We start from the raw sequence: 25685 nt of genomic DNA, 5'->3' as shown, positions 1-25685 counted from the left end.
AAGAAATCTTAGAACCACATCTGAATCTAAAGGGAAATTCAACTCTGAACAGAGCACAGATTTCATCATCTGAAACCACAAGGCAAACCCACATCCTTACCATTAAGATTATATGATCAAGAAAATACAGTTTCATTTTCAGCTTCAAATAATATACATAATTAAGGAACTTTTGTATTAAATTTTCTTCAAATCTTTAAACATAATAGTATCTATACAGAATTTGTTAATACAAACTTACATTTGTGTATCATACCCTGCATATAAATAAACAACTCGTTCAAGTAGATCCCTTCCATTCAGGAAATCTAATACAAGTGGCTATTCTGCGGCCAACTTTTTGACTGCTCAAATAAGATTTTTTTAAATTCATTCATGGGATATGGGTTATGCCAGAATTTATTGTCCATCCCTGATTGCCCTTCACAAAAAGATTCCCTAATTGCCCTCAAGAAGATAGCTGTGGGCCATCTTCTTGAATCACTGCAGCCAGTGTGATGTAGGTGCTATTGTGGAAGAATGAATCTAAAGCTGGTCTTTTCACTCAAGCAGGTTTATTCTTGAGGCCAGCTCAGCAGACAGTCAAACTCTCCCAATTCCTCCCACACATCACTGTTACAACTGTGTCCATTTATACTATTTTGGTTGAACCAATTAAACCAAAATAAATAAACTAAGGTACAAATCAAAAGAATTGCAAGCAAGCCAGTGTTTATCACCTGTCTTTAACAATGCAATTAGCATAATAATGTAACTGCTGATACATTGACAGCATGCACTGATATATTAGGTACATCCACTGTGCTAAGAAGGCAATTCTAGGATTTTGACCCAATAACAGTGAAAGAATGAATGTGATATATGCTTGACTTCAAGGAGGTGGTGATCCCACTTGTCTGCTGCCCCTGTCCTTCTCGATCATAGTGTCATGAGCTTGAAGGTGCCGTCTAAGGAGTGTTGGTCAGTTCCTGCAGTACATCTTGTAAATAATACTCTGCTGTCACTGCTCGTCAGTAGTGGAAAGTGTGCCATTTGTGAATGGGATGTCAGTTAAGCAATCTCTTTTGTACTGAATGATGACAAGTGTTGTTACAGCTGCACTCATCCAGGAGTATTCTATCATATCCCTGACTTGTGCCTTGTAGATGGTTGATAGATTTTGATTAGTCAGGAAGTGAGTTATTCACTGTAAGATTCATAGCCTCTGACTTGTACTTGTGGCCGCATTATTTCTATAGAATCCCAACAGTACAGAAAGAGGCCATTCGGTCCATCAGATCCATACCAAATCTTTGAAAGAGCATCTTACCAAAGCCACGCCCCCCACCCTATCCCCATAACTGTTTATTTACCTTGACTAATCCACCTAACCATCTTTGAACACCAAGGGGCAATTTAGCATAGCCAATCCATCTAACCCACACATTTGGACAGTACTAAGAAACTGGAGCACCCAGAGGAAATCCACACAGACTCAGGGAGAACGTGCAAACTCCACACAGTCACCCAAGGCTGAACCCAGGTCCCCAGCAGTACCAACCCCTGACCCACATTACCACTTGTTCAATTCAGTTTTTGGACAATGGTTACTCCCAGGATGTTGACAGTGAGGGATTCAGCAATAATAATGCCATTAAATGTCAAGGAGCAATGGTTAAATTCTGTTATTGGAGATGGTCATTGCCTGGCACTTAAGTGCAAATGTTATTTGCCATTTGTCAGCTCAAGCCTAGATATTGTCCAGATTTTGCTGCATTTGGACATTGACTGCTTCAGCATCTAAGGTGTTGCAAATGGTGAACATTATGTGTCATCAGTGGACATCCCCATTTGTGACCCCATGATGGAAACGAGGTCATTGACAAAGCAGCTGGAGATGGTTGGGCCAACGACACTATCCTGAGAATTCTGCAGTGATGTCCTGGAACAGATAACTGATCTCCATCAACCACAACCATCTTCCTTTGGGCCAGGTATGACTCCAACCTGCAGAGAGTTTCTCCCAATTCTTATGGGCTCTGGTTTTGCTAGGGCTCTTTGATTCCATACTCAGTCAAGTGCTGCCTTGATGTTAGGTCACCCTCATCTCACGAATTCAGCTCTTTTGTCCATGTTTGAACCAAGGCTGTAAAGAGGTTAAGATGATCTATGAAGTAGGAACTCATTTAAATAATATTCATGCATTTGTGGAGTGAAAAATGAGAAGGCATTCTGGAGTGAAAGCATTTCCTCCCAAAGAAAGCCATTTAAAAAACCCTTTGTTTTCAATTATCTGTTTTGAAGAACTAGAGTTTCTCAGGCAAATAATCCAGTCCAGATTCTTTCCACATCCCCTTGCAAATGGTAAATAAATAAACTTGAAGAACTCCTTACTGAATCAAGTTTTAATTCCATGCCTCTCATAAGCGGCAAGACAAAAATGGCACACTTCAGGAAACTAGCACACAAACTCATCCGCTAGACTAAATATGGGTGTCAACACATTTCAATATGGAATTTGTAGTTTCCTCACATGGCTATTTTCTCTCCTTAGACAACAAGATTGGAACAAAAGTAACCCCATAGGCAAACAATGTATATAAAAAACTTTAATGCACAGACTTAAAAAACCACAGCTGTGGCTTAATCTTGGCTTCCCTCTAGCAACATCAAGCTCAGATGCCTTGTCAAGTCCTTGTGCCGAAATCATATCATGCTAAGAATGCAATTCGCCATTTCATCTTTATGAAATTGCAGTTCATGGTGACAGGATGTCAGACAAGCAACCGAATAGCATAAACAAAGCACAAGGTCAAGCGAGATGGGGAGGTAGAGCTCAGTATAAAAATGTACGTGGAAGCCGACTCAATGTCTACAGATGATATCAAGGGAGAGTATGTGAATAAGAAAGAAGCCTGTATTTGGGACGACTCCAAATTGACTGTGCAGGCAGTAAAAAATGTTCTAGTGAGGGCTATGAGGGAAATGGCATTGAGGTAAATGGGCTGGTTAATCATGTTAAATACAATCAGGAGAGGCTACATCATGGTCAGTCACAGGGACTGACACTTTGGTGATTATGTTTGGAGCTGTTAGTGATACTGGAGGCTGCAAGGGGAAGAAACCTTAATAGGTTAGTAAAGAGTTTTAAACCATTAGACATTAAGGCTGCAATTCTCCAAAACAAAAAATTAGCTCAGCAGTCCGAGAGAATTGTGCATTGGCCAATTCATGGGGCTCCGCGCTTGCATTTTTCCAGGATTGGATTTCCAGCAGTGTACGTGCCATGCCGGATGTCGGCTCAGCATTTAAACATTATTAGCAGGCCCAGGGATTGAATTCTCCAGGCCCACCAGCATCTTCCATCCCATCAGAGTGTTTGACTCCAGTGGGAATTACACTAGCTCCCCACTTTCCAGGAAACTAGTGGCCCAACCCCACTGAAGTGAAGAGGGGCAATTGCACCCCCCTCCCCCCCCCAGGGAGCTGGGTGCATCTTGGGCATGGGCACTATGGCAGTGCCAGTCTGGGCCCCAGCAGTGCCCATGCCCAGGCACTGCCACTGGAAGCAATGGGGATAGGTGGGAGGGGTTCCAAGCAAACGAGAGACTGTCAGTTTGGGTCACCGTGTATGCACAGAGGCCGACTGGTTTCAGCCTCCCAGGCAGGAATAGGCCCTGCCAACCTGAAGTCTAATGATATACACTCTGGTGGCCTCTGCATTGCAGAGTGGGAGATTCTAATGTGATTTCCCACTGAACTAAACAGCATGAAGTACTCCAGTTTTCCCCCAAATTCAATACTTAGAACTTTTTTTTGGAGAGTTCCAGCCTCAGATACTGACAGATCTACCAGCATTGAGTTCAATGACTTTAAAACAGACTTATAACCTAACAGAAAACAGTTTACACGCATAAAATGCAGTAAAAGATTTAAACAAGTGATTGTGATTTAAAAACACAAATGCTGATATTTTGAATGTACCAAATGTATTTTTAAGAATCAATGTTCACTTTAGCCAAAAGCAGGCTGCTGCAAAGCATCATGGTGAAGGGCATTAAGACAAAGCCATATTCTAAGAGAATACTGAAACCTTAGAAATATACAAGTTTTATCAGCAGAGTTTCTAGTGGTAAGAACATTCAGAACACTGAATCAAACTTCATGAATAGAATTTATTCACAGATAAGATGGATGCTTGCCCAGATGTAGAGTCATGTGTTAATCTGGTTAGGCAGTGACCTGTAGGGAACTTAGGGGAACATCCACTTTGAACTTTGTGGCTGGCGTCTGGTTACCAAGGGATACAGGATGTTGAGTTAGCCAAAATGGGAGGAAGTATCCGGATTCTAAGGGCTAATGAAATGCAATTATGCCAAGAAGAAAGATGTGATTGGCTAAAGTATATGACAAATATAATTGTTGAATTACGTATACTGAAAACAATTGATTTAAAGCTAATGAAAGGCAGGAGTAATTGATAAGAAAATCTAGAATTGATCTGTTTTGAATTGTATACATCAGAATTCATTGGAGGGGTTTAGGAGCTCCATCTCAGGAGCTGCCCTGACCCTTTGATGACTTCTCTTAGCAGCCGCTGATCAAAATAAAGGTTGCGTCTTTAAACTGTGACACTGGCTTCACGAGTCTTGTATTGTCTGAAATTTCTGGTGTTACCCGGTCATCTCAAAAACTCCACCAACATGCCCTTCACCATGATGCTTTGCAGCAGCCTGCTTTTGGCTAAAGTGAACATTGATTCTTAAAAATACATTTGGTACATTCAAAATATCAGCATTTGTGTTTTTAAATCACAATCACTTGTTTAAATCTTGTACTGCATTTTATGTGTGTAAACTGTTTTCTGTTAGGTTATAAGTCTGTTTTAAAGTCATTGAACTCAATGCTGGTAGATCTGTGATAAAGACTGTAGAGAGGCTGAAGACAACCAGGAGAAACATCATCATGGCCAGTCACAGGGACTGACGCTTGTGATTATGTTTGTGGCTGTTAGTGATATTGGAGGCAAGTAAGGACATGTTGCCAATTCACAGTATGTGAAACTTTTCTTAAAATTGTAAATTTATAGTCTATTGATATATGTGCAATTCTTAAAAGTGCTTTTTCTCAAGATGGTAATGTTTGACTAATGTAAGAGAAAGGACTCAAACCACAGAACATTACAGCATAGAAACAGGCCTTTTGGCCCTTCTTGGCTGTGCCGAACCATTTTTCTGCCTAGTCCTACTGACCTGCACCTGGACCATATCCCTCCACACACCTCTCATCCATGTACCTATCCAAGTTTTCTTAAAATGTTAAAACTGAGCCCACATTTACCACTTCATATGGCAGCTTATTCCACACTCCCACCACTCTGAAGAAGCCCCCCCCACCGCCCGAAGATGACTGCCAGGGACTAAAACAAAACTTCCAATGCAGTTTAGGTTACAGGCTGCCAGTTTATAATGGTCAAGTCCAAATTACCCTACTGTTTACAATTTTAAAAAAAATCAACATGGATGAGACTTTGATTTTTTTTAATTTATTGGATTTTTGGTTCATAGTTAAAAATTGAAGAAACAGTATCTTGGTTTCTGCACAATTAGTACTTCGTTTTTACCATAAAGTGGATATAAAGTTAACAGTTAAACTTTATTTATTAGTCACAAGTAGGATTACATTCACACTGCAATGAAGTTACTGTGAATATATAACTCTAGTACCTAAGTTAATGATGTTTTAAGAAAAGGGATCAGTAATGCAAAATTGTACTCAACATTTCAAACTCAGATTTCCAGCATAGGATGAAAGAGCTGTTCAGTACTTTGTTTGAAATATTATATATCATCTGCATAAACATGTCTCTGATCAGAAAACAAAAAATGAAAATTAGCACAAATTCTGAAAAACAAAAGAAAATGATCATAAATAACAAAATTAATGTGCAAATCTATAACTCTTGATCTTAAAGAAGTTTATAGCAGGCTTCATGTGCCTGAAGTATGAATTTCAGTTTTTATAGTTCCTAAAAATTATATTGAAACTTGAAAACCTACAAACATTAATCAAAACCTTTTCTGCAAGCCAAAGAGCGCTCAACTGCACAACTGCCAATGGCTTTTTTAAAAAAAAAAATCACCATTAAATGACTTGTTTTAATGCAAGAGTGCCCGATTTCCTATGTTGTAAATTTCTACAATCAGCAGTTTAGCCACCAAACTATTAACGTAACACACTTCCATACAAAATTTCACAAAATCATGACTGCACTACAGATCTAGTCTAAATAGAATTTACAAACCACCTGTTCTTAAAAATTCCAAAGATACTAGGAAGAATTTTTTTTAAAAAAAATGCAACAATGCTGTAATTTGCAGAACTGAGTTAAAGTGACTTCAACACATGCATCCACACCCTTTATTGCTATTTAAATCTGTCACAGCTCAACTGAAGGGCAATTTGAGTAAACAACTCTGGACATAATTTTGCCATTAAAACATGTCTAAAAAGGAACTCACTGCACAGTCTGCTTTTTATTAATTAAAAGCACAGCCTTTTAAGCCAAGATGAAGTGTTGGCATTTGTGATTGCAATCTGACATACAGGAATAAACAATTTTTGAATTTCAAAACTAAATAAAACCATCTGCTGGAAAAAAGGTCAATGGAAAATGATAAAATATGTATCTTAGATCACAAGAGCTAAATGCATCAGCATTACAAGAAGGCCTGCATGCCTTTGCAAAAGATTTAGGTTTTAGATCACATTACTTACTTGGAAATTTAGCAACAGGCTTCAAAAGGACAGACTTAGGTGATATTTTAAGGTAAATGTCACCCAGACTATTTCTTCCTTTGGAGAATAATGGCAGAGTTGATGGAAGGATTCCCAAGCTGAATATCAGCTTGTTGATCCATGTTGTGAACACTCCTTCCAACAAGTCCTGATGGACTTGAATCTGGAGCTTCTGGCTACCATTGTGCCAATTGGTAACTGTAATTTAAATACAGATCTGTGAAGTGATGTATTTACATAGGAACAATAAGAAGCAATACAAACTAAATAGTACAATTTTAAAAAGCGATGACGAAACAGAAAGAACTTTGAGGGCGTGTATACAAATCCTTACAGTGCCAGCACAAATTACACAGATGAGAGAAGCTGGGATTGGTCTCCTTTGCGTGTAGGAGGCAAAAGGAGGGACTTAATGGATGTATTCAGAATCATCATGAGGGGGTTTTGATAGAGCAAATAAAGAGAAACTTTAGAAAGGTCACAACCAGAGAATACATATTTTCAATAGTTAATGGAACTAGAGAGGTTTTTTTTTACACAGCAAGCTGTGATCTAGAATGCAATACCTCATTCAATAACAACTTTCAATGGATTTGGATAAGCAGAAGGACAAAAAAAATGCAGGACTATCAGGAAAGGATGGTGTCCTGGGACTAACTGGCCAGCTCTATTAAAGAGTGGGCACAATGGTCTAATGGCTTCCTTCTGTTCGGTCCCATGATTTGAACAGCATGAAAGTCAACAAAATCCCTTTACATGTCAACTGTATTTGTCCACAAATTCTGTACATATAATAAAGAGAAAGCAAATACATGCAGAATTTAGTCTCCAAGATAAGTGTAATAGAGTGGCACCCTTCAGACATTGCCAAGAGGCCGCAGACACCATTAGGAACAAAAAGCATTTATTAATGATGAGAACCTATTTACAGAAGATTGCAGGCCGAGACTCACTGGAGGAGTGCTCCAGCCTTTAGACAGAATAGAATCATAGAATACCTACAGTGCAGAAGGCCATTCCACCCATCAAGACTGAACTGACAACAATCCCACCCAGGCCTTATCCCAGTTACCCCATATATTTATCCTACTATTCCCCCTGACATCCTCCTAACACTAAGAAGCAATTTAGCATGGCCAGTCAACCTAACCCACACATTTTTTACATGTTTACTTCATGATTGCCAGATATATTCTGACCAAGAAAGGTCTTCAACCTGTGAGGTGATCACTCGCTCAGTTCCTCAAGTCAAGTGACCCACTTCTGTTGTACTGTCTTAAAAGAGACAGACATCACATACACAACATCCCTACCCTTTCCTAAAGGAACTTCAAAATCAAATTACTTAACCCACATTCTAAATAAACAAGTTAGACATTTGTAGATTGATGCAACCATAGTTCAATGGAGGGATCTTGAGGTTTGTGTTTAATTAAACACTTCTTCTAGAAAGCTTCAACTATGCACAATTCCAATACAGTTTGCATGGGATTCTTCCATATAGGCTGACTGCTTTCAGAGAGTTCTGTCCTAAACTATGCATGACCATGGACTACATACTTGACGGATGGTGTCACTCTCCAATCCTTTGTTAATCCTTTTCTCTGTCAAGGATCTTAGTTTTCAATTCATGAAGACACTATCACCACGATACAACACAGTCTTTCGCCTGGACAGTTCTTGTACAATCCCAGTTTGTTGTTTGTGAAGGAAATGGTCATGGGATAAAGTTTCTTCGCTTCCTAGCATTTCTATTCAGCATGTTTTCCATCGACCATTTTATCATATTGTTTCTTGTGCATTTCTATTAGTGTAGCCATTTAAGCTATCTTGTCTTTGCACGTAGTCTCAGCTTCCTTCTCTACTTGAATTGCTGCTTTGTCAAGTTCTCTCTCGCACATCCCCATCTACTGAATTGCTTAATTTACCAATCATGTGCTCAGACCCAAGTTCTTTATTCCTGACATCTGCTTCTTCCTCCACTCCTAAGTTTTACATTTTTAAAGCAACTTTCACACTTTTTTCAAACAATGAAGTAACTTTGAAAATGTACTCTAATTGCGAGACTAAATGACTCATCAATATGCAAGAGAATGTAAAAATAAATAAAGCTGAACTCAGTGTAAAATACTAAACAAAATGCATTCTTTCTTTTGACAATGAACACTAAAGTTTCATGCTATTCAAATATTATTGATATACAGCAAACAAAGCATATTGGAATTTTTTTCTGATGCAACCCTAAATTAGACCTGGAAATGACCCATTTCAGCACCCATTCTGTCACTGTCAAACTGAATGTAAATTTCCTACTAAATTCATTAGATCGAATATGCCTAAAAGTAGTTCCAATTTATTTTGCCAACAATCACATAATACATACAATATATTTAAAAATAGAAAATCAGGAAAACTCAGTTTTCAATGTCACTTAAACTAGAAAGAGAGAATATAAAAAACTCAATTTATTAGAGAAACACCTAAAAGTGAACTTTCCCTGCTATTCCTGAAAAGATTATAATTTTAAGAAAGTGAAAAGCATAATTGGGGTTGTGGTTAGTTTCAACAAAGCAATCAACAAACAGCTGTTAACGATCAGATTTGGTCTTAGAGGTTAAGCACATTGCAGTGATATTGTGGTATTGTCGCTGGACTAGTAATCCAGAGACCCAGGATAATGCTCTAGGAACCTAGGTTCAAATCCCACCACAGCAGATGGTGAAATTTGAATTAAATAAAAGTATGGAATTAAAAAAGGGATGAGCATGAAACTAATGTTGATTACTATAAAAATCAGTCTGGTTCACTAATGCCGTTTAGAGAAGGAAATTTGTCATACCCGAATAATGCAGTTGGCTCTTCGATGCCCTCTGAAATGGTCTGGCAAACCACTCAGTTCAAAGGCAATTAAGGATAGACAATAAATGTTGCCCCAGCCAGAAATGCTCACATCCCCTGAATGAATAAAAATTCATGTGCATCCAAAATTCCTCAAATCTTAAAGCACATATTTAGTTTGCACCCAGAATGCACATATTTCTGGACTAAAGGTCCAAAGAAATTCAAAGCAACCTAATAACAAAAGTTTGCAACTTTTAATGTTGTCATTAAATGTTTTCAGGGAAATAGGAAACAAGCTGACTGGGCTAAAAAAACAAATGTAATTAAGCATCCCAACTATTACTCTTCTAGACTTGATTTCACACCTGTTTTGAATGTGCATAACTGCAGAAAATTTGAACGTATGGCTCTTAAGCCTGAAGAGCAACTCTGTTTAAAATGAGCTAAAATGCATTGCAGTACAGGGATCAATAAACAACAATGTCACAGAATCACAGACATCACTTTTGAAAGGCTATCAATGCATTTAACAGAGTACAGAGTACAAAAAGGTTGAGATTCCAGGGATGAAGAATTTCATTTATGAAGATAGATTGGAGAAGTTATGATTGTTTTTCTTGAAAAGAGAGATTTGATAGAGGTATTCAAAACCATGGGGAATCTGGATATTAGAGAGGGAGAAACTATTCCCACTTGTGAAAGTTAGAAAAATGAACAAGCTTATATTTAAAGTAATTGGCGAAAGAAGAAAACTGACATGAGGTATTTAAAAAGAGCAACAAGAGGAAAAACACAGCAAGTGGCTAAGGTCTGGAATGTACAGCCTGAGAGTGTGATGGAACGTTCAATTGAATAATTCAGAAGTGAATTAGAATGTTACCTGTAAGGAAAGAATATACAGGATGATAGGAAAAAGGCCGGAGAATGGCATTAAGTGAATTGCTCATTTGGAGATCCACTGCAAAGAGGATGGGTCAAATGGTCTCTTTCTGCACTGTGTGTTTTGTGATTCTGAACAACTTGTACATATTGTCCCAATGTGTATTGCACGAGCAATACAAAACAAAATATGACACTACACTACATATGAAAATATTCAGCAGATGATGAAATCTTTGTTAAAGAGGAAAGGAGGATCTTTAATTAATGCAAAAAAAATGTTGAGGTGTATTGCTACTTGTGTAACACACTTGCACCAGAGCTTCCTCAACCTTTTACACCAGGTATTTGTCTTGCATCACAATTATATTTATCTCTGGACACAAATATACAGGAAATTCCACCACTAAATGGTTTTGCTTTGAAATTCATTCTGAACTGCTGAAATAATACACTTTTTTTCAGCAGAACTGCAAGAATGGCTATGGAGTAAAGGTTGTTGCGCAGTCTGACACCAATTAGCAAAGACAAAAACATATACTTATGATGTCCATAATTCAGAAATATAACAAGTAAATGACAAATTGTATACTTGTGCAACTTCTTTTATATTAAACTTAATTCACCCCCCACACCCCACTTTTTGGAGCCAAACGAAAAAGAAAATAGAGCACAATGTAGAAGAGCTGTGTAAAAAATGTTTTAATCTTATTTTATTCCACCAACCCCCTCCCTCCATAGGGCTATCTGCAACGTGTTCTTATGTTTTGCCTTCACAGAACACTGACCCTTGTTCTGCTATTATCACATTCCACTATCTCAGCTTTTAAGCTACCAATACCTTCTTTAGTTTTTAAAGCACTATTCTTTGCCTCAAGTCCATGACATCTTTATCAAATCTTTCCCAAGGTCCCACACATACCTGAGCCTCTATGTTCTCCATCTGCTCCAAAACCTCCTCAATGGTATAAAATCTATCACATGTCTACCGCTCTTCAGCTCTGAAGGATTACTGGGATTTAAAACCTTAATTGTTTCTCTCTCCACAGATTCTGCCAGGTCTGCAGAGTTTGTCCAGCATTTTGTTTTTAATAATGTAAAAAGGGCTGCTTATTCACTGGCACATGTTGCACAGTGCCAGTACAACATGTGCCAATGAATGCCAGACACCCAGTTTCACATCTTGCTGTACCATACCAAAACAAATTAACCATTAAACATGCCATAATGTGGCATGAAATTTTAAAGGTAACAACAATTGCATCAAATTTAAATATGATACTTCCAACTAACTTTCCAAAACAATGTGACTACATTTTCATTTAACTCGTATTTTTAAATCACACTAATACCAATAGCAGCTGTTTCAAAAAGAATACATCCCCATAAACACTGAAGCACCTTTGTATTAGCTTAAATATAAACACATATATTTATGTTAATGTTCTCCTCATTAATTATTATTAACAACCAGAACAAAAAATGTTTGCTGGCCTTGCTCAACAAGGTATAACAATTTCAGGTACGACATCATGTTTGAACATCTGCAGTTCTAATTAGAGAAACTATTTGCAACAGAATCACTAAGATCCATACAAAATGAGATATATAATCAGAAGATGCAACGAGGAACCTTAACAAATTGCAGTTCAATATTAAGTAAATAGGTTTCTCAATTGTGGATGTTAAATTCTTGCTAAGTAAAGATCCCAAAATTATCAATAAGCAGGACCCTTGACTTGATATGATCAGAAAACTAGAATTCCCTCCAATAGTTTGGAGCCAATGACAAGTCCCAAAATTGAACACCTGATCAAATCAATGAGAGTTAATTTAATTTTAAGTACTTACACCAAAAGTATCCCTGCGAATTCCTTTATGGTTTCTCAACCAAGATCGGCTGAGCTCATTCAACTCAAGGATTGGCTGCACTTTCAATCTCACGGTGTCTCCAGATTGACGGATCATCTCAACTATTTCATCCCGTGATTTATTTTCAACATTCTTACTGTTAATTTCCACTAGTCTGTCACCTGGCATCAGACCCAATGCCAGATCTTTGGTACCAGCACCAGGTTCTGCAAAGTGAACCATTCTGCGGTAAACTTGCCCATCAGGTCCTCTGTCCAACATGGTAGTTCTCCGCAAAGAGAATCCAAAGTCTCCTGTGTTTCTTCTCTGCAAAACAAGCTCTCTGGGTTCTGTAGGTAAAGGTGGTACAACAGGAGGAAGCCGTAGGTCAGCAGCAAAACTTTTATCCACAATTTCCGGAATTCGAGTATTAGGACTTGCCATTAACACTGTATCAGACATATTTTTCGGAATTTCCTCCAGATACTTAACTAATAAGCCTTCATTTCTCACTTCTACTTGTGGTGAAGGAGTTGCAGAATTTTCTGATGGAGATGACATTTCTGATGTCTCGTCTCGACTCTTTTGTGAAAAAGAGAACCTCTTTACTAGTTGGACTGAATTCTGTTTAGCAAGAGAGCCAAACAAAGCTGCTCTCTGAAGTACGGATCCCTTCAAACTACTTTCATCTATTTTGAGGTCATCACTGGAACTGGCAGTACTCAACTGCTCGGAATCAAAAATCATGCTTCCTCTGTTACTAACAGAGTCCGAATCAATATCGGTAAGATTGAGATCTGAACTACTAGCTACTTTAATTGGGATTGGTGCAGAAATTTCCAGTTTAGTCTTTGATTCCCGCTTTGATGATCGATTCAAATTAAAGAGTCCTCGACGAAGCCCAACCTCCTCGAGACTTTTCAATTCTGCTACAGACATTTTTTCCCGCTTTTCCTTCTTTTCTTTCTTTTCTTTTTTATCTTTGTCTTTTTTGATTAAGTTAAACATTTTCAATGTTTTGTGTGCAAATTATTAACGAGTGAAAAAGTAATTAATAAAGATTGGTCCAGCTGCAATCAGGGACAAATCACTTTTCTTCTTAAACAGGTACGACCAAATATAATGTTGTATGTCTGAAATGAAATCAAAATGATAGTTACAACAGAAATTTATATAACTCTAAACTATTCAGTGCTCAACTTCAATATTATATTTACTAAAATTATTCAAATTAATACCACCCATGTCACTACAATTATAAAGAGCATAATAATAGATAATAAAAATGAACATTGCATCCAAAATGCATAATAATCTTTTAACTTCTCAAATAGCTAAGTTGCTAGGCTTGCTAGTCAATACAGAAATCAGTCATGCAGGTCAGAAAGATTCGAAACTCAATGCCTGCTCTGTGCAGAGTTAATTGATCTCAGGCAGGTGGAACAGCCACAACTGGTAGGTGTTCTTTAGCTATGGGAAAGTGGAAGAAAGCTATAGGTAAGTTTCCCTCGGTTATCACCTTCAGTAAACCCTGATGAAAAAAGATGTATATGTGGATGCCATGTGAGCAGTGACTAGGATTTAGGTTTGATAATTTCCCACAATTAAACTTACCATTTGTGTTCATAAATGGGAATAGTCATAGGTGAGGTACCAACATGTAGTGCCACTTGCAAAACCATATGCAGATCTTAACAGGAAAAATCCTATCAGACCAACTTCCTAGGAAGTGACAACCCAAGGCAACTGTGGCAAGTCTTGATATTATGTACTTCGAGTTTCAAAATGCATTTGATATAATTCCACACAACACAGACTAATATCTAATTAGCTGTAGGGATTTAAAATGGATAAAAAGTGATTGAAAGGTAAAATCTAAATGTGTAAATTGAGAGGAGGTAGGAAGTGAAAGAGGACAGCATAGTAGGTGCCTCAGAACTCAATGCTGGGACCACTGCACTTCCTAATTTACAAATGACCTGGATTCAAAAACTCAATATAAAAGGTGTCAAGTTGCACAATACTAAAACAAAAATGGTAGTAGAATCAATGGAGGAAACGCTGAAATTACAGACAGTGTTGGACAGCACATGTGAATGAAAACAATAGCTTTTGAAGTTTACTGCAAACAAGTGTAATGAGTAAGGAAGAAAATGAAGTTAACAAGAAAGCATCACGGATGAAGTTAAAAATAGTAAAGAACGAACCCAAGAGACATTTGAGAATATTAATAACCAGTCAATAAACCAACTGTACCCAAACAATGCAAAGCAAAGGTCTACAGGACATTAGTGAAAAACAAGTCAAATGAGGCAATAATCAAACTTTATGGGTGAATGTGTGCCTGTCAATCAGCACAGTGAGCTGGGAAAATAGCGTGCAATGCAAAAAAATCCAATTTGCGCCAGATGGGAACCCACTGGATACTTCCCACTTTTCCTGCGTGATGTCACACCAGCTTGAATCACTACTGCTCTATTAAAGTGTGGCTCAGGCACAGCAATAGCGAGGGAGAGCTAGAAGGCAAGTATCAATGAGCACCAACCTCTGGGGTGGGGAGAGTTCTTAGCTGCTGCCACGGTGCAGGATGGTGTGCGTGTGCGTGTGCACGCAAAAAAGAGAGAGAGAGAGAGAGACTGTTATCAGTCCAGGGGTCCTCAGGTTGGGGGTTGCTGATACATGGGCTTGTGTCATGTGCCTTACGTCCACTGGACAATTCCCGGGGGCTGCATATTAGGACGAGTCCCAACCCTATTAATGTCACTCTGGTTACAGTACCATCCGTCCACTGGACGGAGTCTGTGGTTTATATTTCATCCTAGGCCCCAATAAAAGTTACAAGCATCAAGTCCAGCAGCTGTCGCCCCAATCACAGAAGCTCTGCAAGTGTTAACACGGTTCCTCCTACTTCATAGAGTTCATAGTGCTCCCTACAATGGCAACCAGTCACAAGAAACTCAAGGATGCTTTTCCACTGTTGGCCTGAACCACAATCCATTCCTGGAAACCTGTGCACCAGATGACCAGGTGGGTGCATGGATGCGATGCCTCAAAGGTTCCCAATGGGGACCTCTCACAGCCATCATTTACTTTGTGTCAATTATCAGGACATGGTCAGTACCCAATTGAGGTGACAACATGGACCAGGGATGGTGTTGGGTGGCAGGCATCCAGACTCAGAGTGCTGGAAGTGGGTGAGGGGTCCAGGATGAACAACCTTACAAAGTGTTTCTTTCTCAATCTCCTTGCCCCCACCACCACCTCCCCCACCCCAGTGCAAAGATGAGTTTCATCTTTGAGCCAGCAGGGTTGGCACTTATACACATGGCTTCTGAGGCAGGAAAGAGAGACAGCCACCCATGGCAAGGCCAACCCAGGCCAGAGGCCGCAGCAGGAGGGTAGGGAGCAAGTTGACACCAGCTCTCTTCAACATGAAAGCCATGATGGCCCTCGACCTTTACACACAAGTGCATCAATAGGTCACAGATGCACTGTGCGCCCAGGCAAGCAATTACATCCAGTGGGCCCAACAGGATGCTCAGGTTGCCAGCTTTGCCAACATCGTCACAATGCCCCATTATCAACGAGACACACATCTTCAGGCACTGTTAAATCAAGGGATGCCCCTTACTAATCGAAAGGGGGTTCCACTCATTTAATGTTCAGATTGTGCATGATCACCTTCTGAATATCATGAATATGTGCACAATAGTTTCATCCTGCAGAACTCAGACATCCCCAGAGTCTTCAAGGACACCTCAGGCCACTGGGATAGCTCATGGGGGACAACAGCTACCCGCTATGGTCATGGCTGATGACACCAGTGCAAAGGCCCCAGTTTGACGTGGAGGCCCGCTACAATGAGGCCCACACAGCCACCCATTCCATCATCAAGTGATGCACTGGGCTCCTGAAAATGCAATTCCAATGCCTGGACCACCCTGACAGTGATCTGCAGTACAGCCCCCTAAGGGTCTCCTGCATTGTGATGATTTGATGTACACTCCAAAGCCTAGTGTAGCAGCAGGGAGACATCCTTGAGAAGGCGGTTGCAAGGGTCCAACAGGGCAAGACAGCAAGGGAAGCACTCATCGTCGCAAGGTTCCCAGACTAGGAAGCCTGACATACCATAGCTCCAAACCCAACCACCACTCTCTTCGACCCCATCACCACCTACTGCCATGGGTCACACTGACATCACAGCAGAGTGATGGTCCTGGGTTGGCCATGCTGCGAGTTGCTGGTCCAGGCTGGAAGTTCATGATGACTCACTATGCAGTACGTTGTGTTGCTGCCTTGGTGCCACAGAAGTCTGATTCCTGCCTGTCATCTGACTGCACACTGGCACCCGAGCCCATGTCCGAATGAGGGTCGGTACACCACTGTGTAGCCCAATGCCCCAAGGTTCAGAATGGTCCTAAGGTCTGGTGAGCACAGGGTTGCCATCCGAGACTGTCTGTCACTGTTGGCCTACATGCTGCCCACTGCTGGGACCAAGACTGCTTGGGAGGCCAGCAGGGACTGGAGCAGAGGAGCTCAGCCCACGGAGTCACGTATCAGCGATGGAGGCCAGTGACCTCACAACCCTAACAGAGGCAGTTGGGGATTTAACACAGGTGCTGAGAACTCAGGATCGCTGACTTGGTTGGCCAAAGGACATCTCTTGCACATACGACACTTAGCATCACTGCATAGGGTTGGGGTATGGTTATCCCTGTGGGAGGATGATCACAGATTAATCACACCCACCCTTCCCAACTTGTGATGCCCTTGGTGGGCATCCCCTGGGGGGAGAGGGGGGGCTGACACATGGAGGACCTTGGTCAACTTTCAAGTGTCAAGTTTATAGCTGTGCCACCCCCTTCAATCTGTTGCCGATGTTCAGAAAGGGCAACTTGGAAGGAATGGGACAGACAGAATCTATTGCATGGTCTCCAACACTTCCCCCTACCTCAGGGTGCTCATTGGCCCCGAGACGCTCCATGGTACAACGGGGCAGCTGGAGTGAGCTCCAGAAGAATATGTGTCACTTGGCTCTGCCAGTCCAGGAGGCCTACTCACCATGGTATGCAAGCCCTCACAAACAGCCTGAGCCTGGACCAAGCTACGGATCCTCTCAGCAATAGTCCTCAGACTCTGCTATGCTCTAGGTCCCCCCACCAACAGACCTCGGAGTCTGGTCCAAGCTCTGAAGCTCTTCAGCAGTAGCCCTCAGACTCTGTCAAGCTCTGGAGCCTCTGAACAAGTTCTCTCTAAAGTTGGGTCAGGCTCTCAAAGCCCATAGCCATGGGCTACTGTGTGTCCAGCATACTCCAGAGGCTCTCAGCCATGGTTCTCTGAGACTTGGCCACGCCATGGACCCTGCCATTCAGGGCTGCCACTTCCTGCCCCCACTGCAGTCGCTACGCTTCCAGTCTTATAAGAACATAAGAAATAGGAGCAGGAGTAGGCCATCTAGCCCTTCGAGCCTGCCCCGCCATTCAATAAGATCATGGCTGATCTGGTGGATCAGTTCCACCTTCCCACTTTCTCCCCAAAACCCTTAATTCTCCAGTCTATCAGAAACCTATCTAACCATGACTCAAGTATATTTAGCGAGTTAGCCTCCACCACTTCAACGGGCAGAGAATTCCAGAGATTCACCACCCTTTGAGTGAAGAAGTTCCTCCTCAATTCCGATCTAAACTGCCCCCCCCCCCCCCCCATCTTGAGGCTGTGTCCTCTAGTCCTGCTATCCTTTCTAAGCAGGAAGAATCTCTACCTCTACCCTATCCATCCCCTTCATTATCTTATATGTCTCTATAAGATCCCCCCTCAGCCTTCTAAACTCCAACGAGTACAGACCCAGTCTATTTAGTCTCTCTTCATAGGCCAACCCCCTCATCTCTGGTATCAGCCTACTGAACCTCCAGGTCTTTACCTGGCTGCCAGCACCACTGCCTCTGACTGAAGGCTGTGGGATTCCAAACAACCTTGCAGTCACTGGAGTGATGGTGACAGCTCCTCCTGCAATCCCCAGTTTGCCTTGGCATCTCCAGCAGCTTTGGGGGAACTAATCTCAGCACCTAGATGCAGCCAGCTGTTTGTGCTCCAGGAGACCACCACTCACCCAAGCTCTCGGATGCTCCTGCCTCCACCTGATGTACATCTACAGCTGTGTGGTGCTCATCAGAAAGTCCCCCAGAAGTTTCAGCACCAACTTGTCCCACTGAGGTGACTGCATCTATGCTGGTGAATGACGCCTGTGTCAATTAGTAGTGCTTTCCTCAGAGCTTCTTCTTTCTACTGAGGTTTCCTCGAACCTTGCCTCCAGGGTATTGACATGGGGTGGGGGGGTCGTCAGAGCAGGGGCACCGACTCCTGATAGTCTAACCTCAATAGGGTCACCTCCAAAAGAGGGCACATGGTTCAGTGCAAGAAAGGGACATCTATCTAGGCAAATTGCAACTTACTTGAGATAGGTCATATGAAAGTAAGTTTTGAGCCTCCTCACTTCTGTGGCATATGCCATCCTGGCTGTCAATCATGGCTCTATCCTCAATCTCCTCTAATAGGTTCAAGACACACTCCTCAAATGGAGTCAGGAGACGCAGCTTGAAGACCCACCTCTGGTCTTCCCCCATTCCCTCCCATCATGGGCCATCTTCTCCTGCAGGACAAAGGGGAGATTGAAAGCCTGGTGGTTGGAAGGGGTGGGGGATGGGGCCAATCAGATGGTGTATGTTCGGCAGGCAGGGAGGTGTGACGGGAGATGTCAGGCAGTGGACATTCCAGGCACAACAGATGGGACTGATGACAGGAGATGATGGATACTCACCCTTTCTGTCCAAGCGTTCATTTTCTTTCTGCACTGACCCCCCCCGGTCCTCCATGTCAGTGCGTGGGCCCTGACAGCCGTTGCCACTGCTGACCGGGTCACACTGTCAGCCTGACCCCTGAATCTCTGACCATCTCTGGGGAAGATGGCCCTTCCTCTCAATGGCATCCAGCAGCTGTACCAACTCTCCCTCCGTAAATTGTGGAGCTGCTACACCAGGTGCCATCTTCTTGGCATGACTGACTGAGTACACCATTAGTCTTGAAATGTAGTTCCCACTTGTTAACAGCACTTAGGGTGAGTCACACACCTGCAGCCTCCATGACAGCATGATTCGCAAGTGTCGACCAACTGCAATGCACAGCACACCCAAAAGACAAGCACAGAACATTCTTATTTTCTCACTTATGACACCCTACATAACCAACCTATATTTCCCCAGTCAGACCAAATCCTACATTGTACCTTTTTTTGGACTGATTCCAATATTGTTTTGGGTGGTGGAAAGTCAATTATGAGAAAAGACGAGATAGAGACTTGGACTTTTGAGCCTCGAAAGCAGGTGTTTGAGGGAGAATAGCTCAGCGTGAAGATTGAATGGCCTACTGCTGATTCTCGTTTCTATGTTTCTACAAAGTTGGAACCTGGGAACCCACTGGAAGCTCAGAACAAATGTTGTCTGTTTGATTTGATTTATTATTGTCACATATATTGGTATACAGTGAAAAGTATTGTTTCTTGCACAATATACAAAGAGAGCATACCATTCATAGAGAAGGAAAGGAGAGTTTGCAGAAGAGAGAGAGCGTTACAGTTATAGCTAAGGTATAGAGAAAGATCAACTTAATGCAAGGTAGGTCCATTCAAAGATTTGATGGCAGCAGGGAAGAAGCTGTTCCTGACCCAGTTGGTATGTAACCTCAGACTTTTGTCTATTTCCCAACAGAAGGAGGTGGAAGAGAGTAGGTCCAGGGTGATATAATGACTGTTAGTGTGTGAAGCATGATAAGAGGTCAAAAGAGAAATGTTTCTCTCTGTAGCACAGAAGTACAAGTTACCATCCAAAAAGAAAATAATACTTGGTCAACAGTGATTTTAATCATTTGTTACAGTAAAAGTTTTAAAACATGAAATCTTGCTATTTGGTCCTTCAAGCCTACTCTGCCATTCAATATGATAATGGCGGATCCTCTATTGCAATGCCACATTCCTTCTTTCTCTTCATAGCCCTTTTTGCAATTAAAATCTAAAAAACTCTCTTCTTGAATGCATTCAGTAACTTGGCCTCCACAGCCATCTGTAGTCAAGAATTTCACAAGTTCACTATCCTTTGAGTGAAGACATTTTTCCTCATCTCAGTCCTAAATATACCCTGTATCCTGAGACACTGAGCCATGTTCTAAATTCCCCAACCAGGGAAAACATCCTCCCTGAGTAATGGGAAGTTTGAATCTCTTTTTAAAAAAGTTAATTCAACACAACAGAAATCAATATATATCACTGAGCTGTTCCCCATATAACTCAACAAATGCCAATGTTATCAAAGAACTGACTACCTTGTTCTAATTTTTTTTTAAACTCAGTAGCTAAGTTTTATACAATAAGATCCTTCAAATGACAGGAACTACCTTAACAGTTCATCCATTTTGATCAGGAGCTGGGTGATGAATGTTTGTAGTCTTGTGTTTGTGTTGTTAGTCTTCAATGTATTGCCATGGGACAGTTCATCGCCACTTGAGAGCCTGAATTTAAATAGTTTCACCCAAAGGACGGTAACCTATGCAATGCAGCACTCTGTCCCTACTAAGCTGAAGTGCCAGTTTACATTACACTTAAATCCTGGAGTGGGATATCAACCCCTCCCATCAATTTCCAACAGAGATAAAGATATACCGACTGACCTAAAATGACATTTATTATTTAGTCTAAATGCCAAAGCTCTTAAAGACAACAAGCATCTTTCTTTGTGTTTACCACCAGTCTATTTCCATCTCATTCAGTTACTGGTTTATTTCACTTATTGAAGAAACTTTTACTATAATGAGAACTGTAACGAAGCAAAGAAAATCTGAAATTCCAGAATATAAACCTGTTAAAAATTAACTTGCTTTTATTGGGGAAAAAAGCAGGATTAGGTTATTAATTGGATGATCAGCCATGATCATAATGAATAGCGGAGCAGGCTCGAAGGACCAAATGGCCGCCTTCTGCTCCTATCTTCTACGTTTCTATGTAATGAGGAATATATTTGTATACGTACACAAACCCAAACTGTTGAAACGGCAATAGAATTATCCAAGGAAGTATGTTTATTTTTAAAAAGTGTTGTGAAAAAAAAACAAACATTTTGTTTGCTCCCTCAGTTGACTCTCAAAATCTGTGCAAATATAAAAGTGAAAATGTATGTCCATAGATTGGTCTTGACTTCATTTCTGAGGTTAGCTTTTCTTATTGAGAATCCCAGCATTTTTTTTAAAAAAGGTATTATCCTTAAGATCAGCGTCAAGTGTGTATTTTTATTTAAAATGTAACCAAAGTGTGTGTGTCTGTGTTCTGGAAGGATGTCATTTGCCTGTTTTGCCAAATTACAATGATTGAATAACAAACATTTTTAAATTATTTAAACTGTTTCTGAAAAGCAGCAAGTTACCCACTTTTCCAGTAAACAAGCTCTGCAACTAAGTGTAACATTTTAAGGCCTATTTAGTTACTTGAAAGACTTTTTGTAAAAAAAACGATATGCTATACCATTTTAAATGTGAAAGCTTTTGTGATCTTTGCAAAATTCTCTAAATTACTTTGTGAGGCTGCACATCTAAAAAAAAATTTCTCACTTGGATGCTCCCAGACATCATATCAGTAGACTTGATTACTTATTTCTGTCAATTCAAACTGGATTCAGCTACTTACGCAACTTATCTGTGAACTCCCTTTCTCCACAATGAATACATGGAACATGTTTAAGTGAGTCACAGGTATATTACACTGTTTATAATGAAATATACTGAAACATCAATGTTGATACAACACATTTTCAAAAAAGGACTAAAAAAGTTTAAACGTTTTCTCATTCCACAACACTGCAATATAACGATATTTCAAAAGGGAGAATTAAAGCTAAAAAAAACTTAGCCTTTATGTTACAGACATGAACACAAATACATCTCTATCTCAGTATAAAGTTATTTAGTGAACAGTGTTTATGTTGCTAATGTTCTGGTGCAAATCAGCAACAAAAGTAAGTTACATATCTAAACAAATTTAACTGACAACAACAGTAAAATATTGCTATACCTCAAATCAGTACTCAACTTTATATACAGATAAAAGTCTTCCATATAAAAACATATATGCACATTTTTACAATAAATTAATATGTTTATTTTCCTTTGCCAACAGATCATTGTAATGAAGAAAAATATGTTCTCACATTATCACCAAGAAGAATGTCACACGTAAATGTGTATTGGAGAAATTTTGCAGAGGTGAAAACTAGAGATTTTTATCAGCATTGCAATAACTGTATAAATAAACAAGTGGAATCCCAAAACTATTATACTTCTAATGATTATAACAGTTGCAAAAAGCAAACAAAAGTTCTGAAGTGTGGGACAATAGTAGCAAATTAACTACCCAACTAAATATCTAATTATTTGTTGATATGATTTATGTTGCAACCAATCTCAGCACTTTGAGCATTGAATAGTAAAATCTACTTGAATAAATACTGTAAACTATATATGTAATATAAAGGAACTCAAAATAATTATTCCTCAATGTTTGACAAAACAAAATCTTGCTTTCTAGTAAGGAAAATGAGCAAAGTGACATAACTGACATCTATGTACCGTAGAATGTACTGAGAAACATAATTAAACACGATTTAAATAACTGAAGGAGAGATCCACAGTTGTCAGTGTTGCCCAAATGTGCAAAGCGTATTCTCAGTACAAGGCAATTTAATTGCACTCCTTGGAGCCAAGTTGTGTTCTTTGTGATTTTGGTTATGGACATTAGCACAGCCTCGAAAGCAAATAAATCACCAATATGCCAAATTTACCACGAACTTTTTTTTTGCAACGGCTCAATTTGTCGCTTTGACATTAAAAAGGTGGGGGGGCGGTGGCGGGGGGGGCGGAATTGTCAACATGTCATCTGGACATAGATGGGTCGCATGTGTTTGCGATAGTCGTCCCCTTGTAGTGCTTTTAAAGATAAAGACCGATTTGCACCTTTCTACCTTGCGAAATTCCCATTCGCCAGATGTGAGAGCTGTATGTAGAGGAAATACTGAGCTTGGCCTACAATCCCAATCAGTAACACAATAGATGCATTCCACAAACAATAGGGAAAGATCAGCACACACAAAAAAAAGGATGGGGGATTTTTGCGCCTGTCAACTCAGTCGAAACAGAGGCTTTAATTTCCCTTGCCTTGATCAGTGTTGGTACCCCCTCTTTTTTAAAAAAAATGTTGGATTCTCCAGGAAACGTTTAGCATTCGCTTCCTGAAAAGTCAAACCTCCCCTCCATCCACAAAAAGGGCTCAACACTGGGGGGCTGGTGGAGGCGATCCCCATTCACACACACGTATATATATTAGATATATAAATATAGCATTAAGGAACGTGTTAATGATGGCAAATGCTACGGAATTAAACCTAGAGAAAGGAGACGGTGGAGAATAAGCACTAAGGAATTAGATAAGGGTGGATGAGGGAGCTGGGTGAAAGCAATGAGTCGGACTCACCGAGAGCAGCAGCAGCGTGCATTATTCGCGGGTCTCACTGCCGGGCAGCCCGTTGACAGTGCGAGCCTCTGCCGGCCACCGCCGCGCGACTCTGAGGCGGTTAAAATGGCGCTGCGTCTGCGTGCGCGTGCGCTCGGCCGCTGGAGGAGGCAGCAGGGAGCGTCCCGTCCCGTCCACTGCGCAGCTGCCGGCTCGGGCCACGCGCACCACCCTCTCCCTCCTCCGCCCCTCCCCCCCCCCGGCTGCGCTTGCTAGGACGGTGCCCCATTCTGCTGGGCTCCCCTCCACCCCCTCGGCCCACGCGCTCCTCCTTCTGGCTTCTGCCCCCTCCCAGGAACTTCCTCATTCCCGGCTCGAGACGTTCTACCTTGCGTTTCCCTCAACGGTCCAACGCCTACACAACACGGCCGGCGGTGTGGCTCGGGGAGGGAGGTAGGTAGGTAGGGATGAGGCCGTACGGCCCTTCCTAGTCCATGCCAGCTCATCACAGTCATTCATTCCCCTTCTCTCGCCCGTCCCAGCATTGCCCCCGCGCCTTGTTCCCCTCCCCTCCATCAATTCTTGATCCATCTCCCGTCGGAGGCAGCCCCAGAGTGAGGAAACGCAGATTGATCCGCGGTGAACTGCACTGGTGAAATCACAAAGATACCTTCAGATTATGCGACAGCGTCTACCACAAGGATACAATGAATATCCCTTTCACCAGTTAGTGACTATCACTTTAACCAGATGGTGACTGTCACTTTGGTTACCATCTGGTTAAAGGGACGGTCACCATCTGGTCAGCGATGCTGACTATCCCTTTAACCAGATAGTAACAAAGTGAGGTTCTTATTTCATGAAAACAATGCTCGGCAGCAAAAGAGGTATTGAGAAGAGGTGATCGGCAGAGGTGGGTAGTTAGTTAATAGGTGGATAAATTACCTGGCAATGCCAGCAGATCTGGCAACAGATGTATTTAGCATCAATAGTTGTCAAAGATTTTGCTGCCTTCAAATAAAAAGACGTCAAATGGCTCTTGAGACAGAAATGCGTAGATTCGCCCTGATTTAAAGCCTGTCACTCCACAAATTAAAAATCAACTCTTCTATAGGGGATGTGCCCTTAAGTTGAGCTCAAAGCAGAAAAAATGCTTTTCAGAATCGGCACAGGCCAGCTTAAAATTGTTGGCATTCTTCCAATCAAACTGGGGAAATCCACTCTTGAGTAATACTGTATCTGTCAAGAGTTTCAGAGATAAGCTATGAAACTATTTCTGAATCTGGGTCAATTCTCTCTATATTTAATATTTTTTAATTTTCACACAAGATAAATTTAATGTTTTCAGCACATCCGCCTTTTCCAAATGATGGTTAGGTTATGTTGCATTTGGTGCTAATGCAATACGATAACAACAAATTGTGGAATTGATTTTGCGATGGTAAAGAATTTCACATTATTTCCATTTCACCAGCTCTGTTCCCCACTGGGCAAATTCCTGTTACTGTTAGAAAGTAAGGTTGGACACATTGTTAGATGTTTCCCACCTCACCTGCCTTTAACCACCTCCAATGGGTTTATAACAAATAAATGTTTCAAAGAAAATGAAACAAAAAATACCAAAAATTCTCCGACTACTTTTCTTCTGGGTTGTTCACGGCAGCATCCAGGGGTGTCATGTTTAATTCTGAGAAACTTTGAGGCAATCATGAAATGTTGGAAACCCTACCAGGAAGGGTTGTAAGTACAGAAGGCAACAAATAGCAGAAGGAAAGCAAGATAATCTAAGCTA

General features: G+C 40.9%; 1 protein-coding gene across 10 annotated transcripts in view; it reads right to left on the bottom strand.

The window, feature by feature from the left end:
* The window catches only part of myo18ab (myosin XVIIIA b), a 233272-nt gene extending 209259 nt beyond the window's left edge, over nucleotides 1-24013 (bottom strand). For all 10 annotated transcript variants that reach the window (XM_080210785.1, XM_080210786.1, XM_080210787.1 and 7 more), the window contains exons 1-2: nucleotides 23915-24013; nucleotides 12349-13481 (exon numbers count right to left, since the gene is read on the bottom strand). In XM_080210785.1, coding sequence (XP_080066911.1) covers nucleotides 12349-13356 — 1008 coding nt within the window. In that variant the 5' untranslated portion in view covers nucleotides 13357-13481; nucleotides 23915-24013. The remainder of the gene's footprint in view (nucleotides 1-12348; nucleotides 13482-23914) is intronic.
* Between the last annotated feature and the right edge of the window lie 1672 nt (nucleotides 24014-25685).

Source organism: Carcharhinus amblyrhynchos, chromosome 23 (genome assembly GCF_965287045.1).
Source record: "Carcharhinus amblyrhynchos chromosome 23, sCarAmb.v2.hapA, whole genome shotgun sequence".
NCBI classification, from domain to species: Eukaryota; Metazoa; Chordata; class Chondrichthyes; order Carcharhiniformes; family Carcharhinidae; genus Carcharhinus; species Carcharhinus amblyrhynchos.
This window is presented reverse-complemented; position numbering and strand designations above follow the sequence as displayed.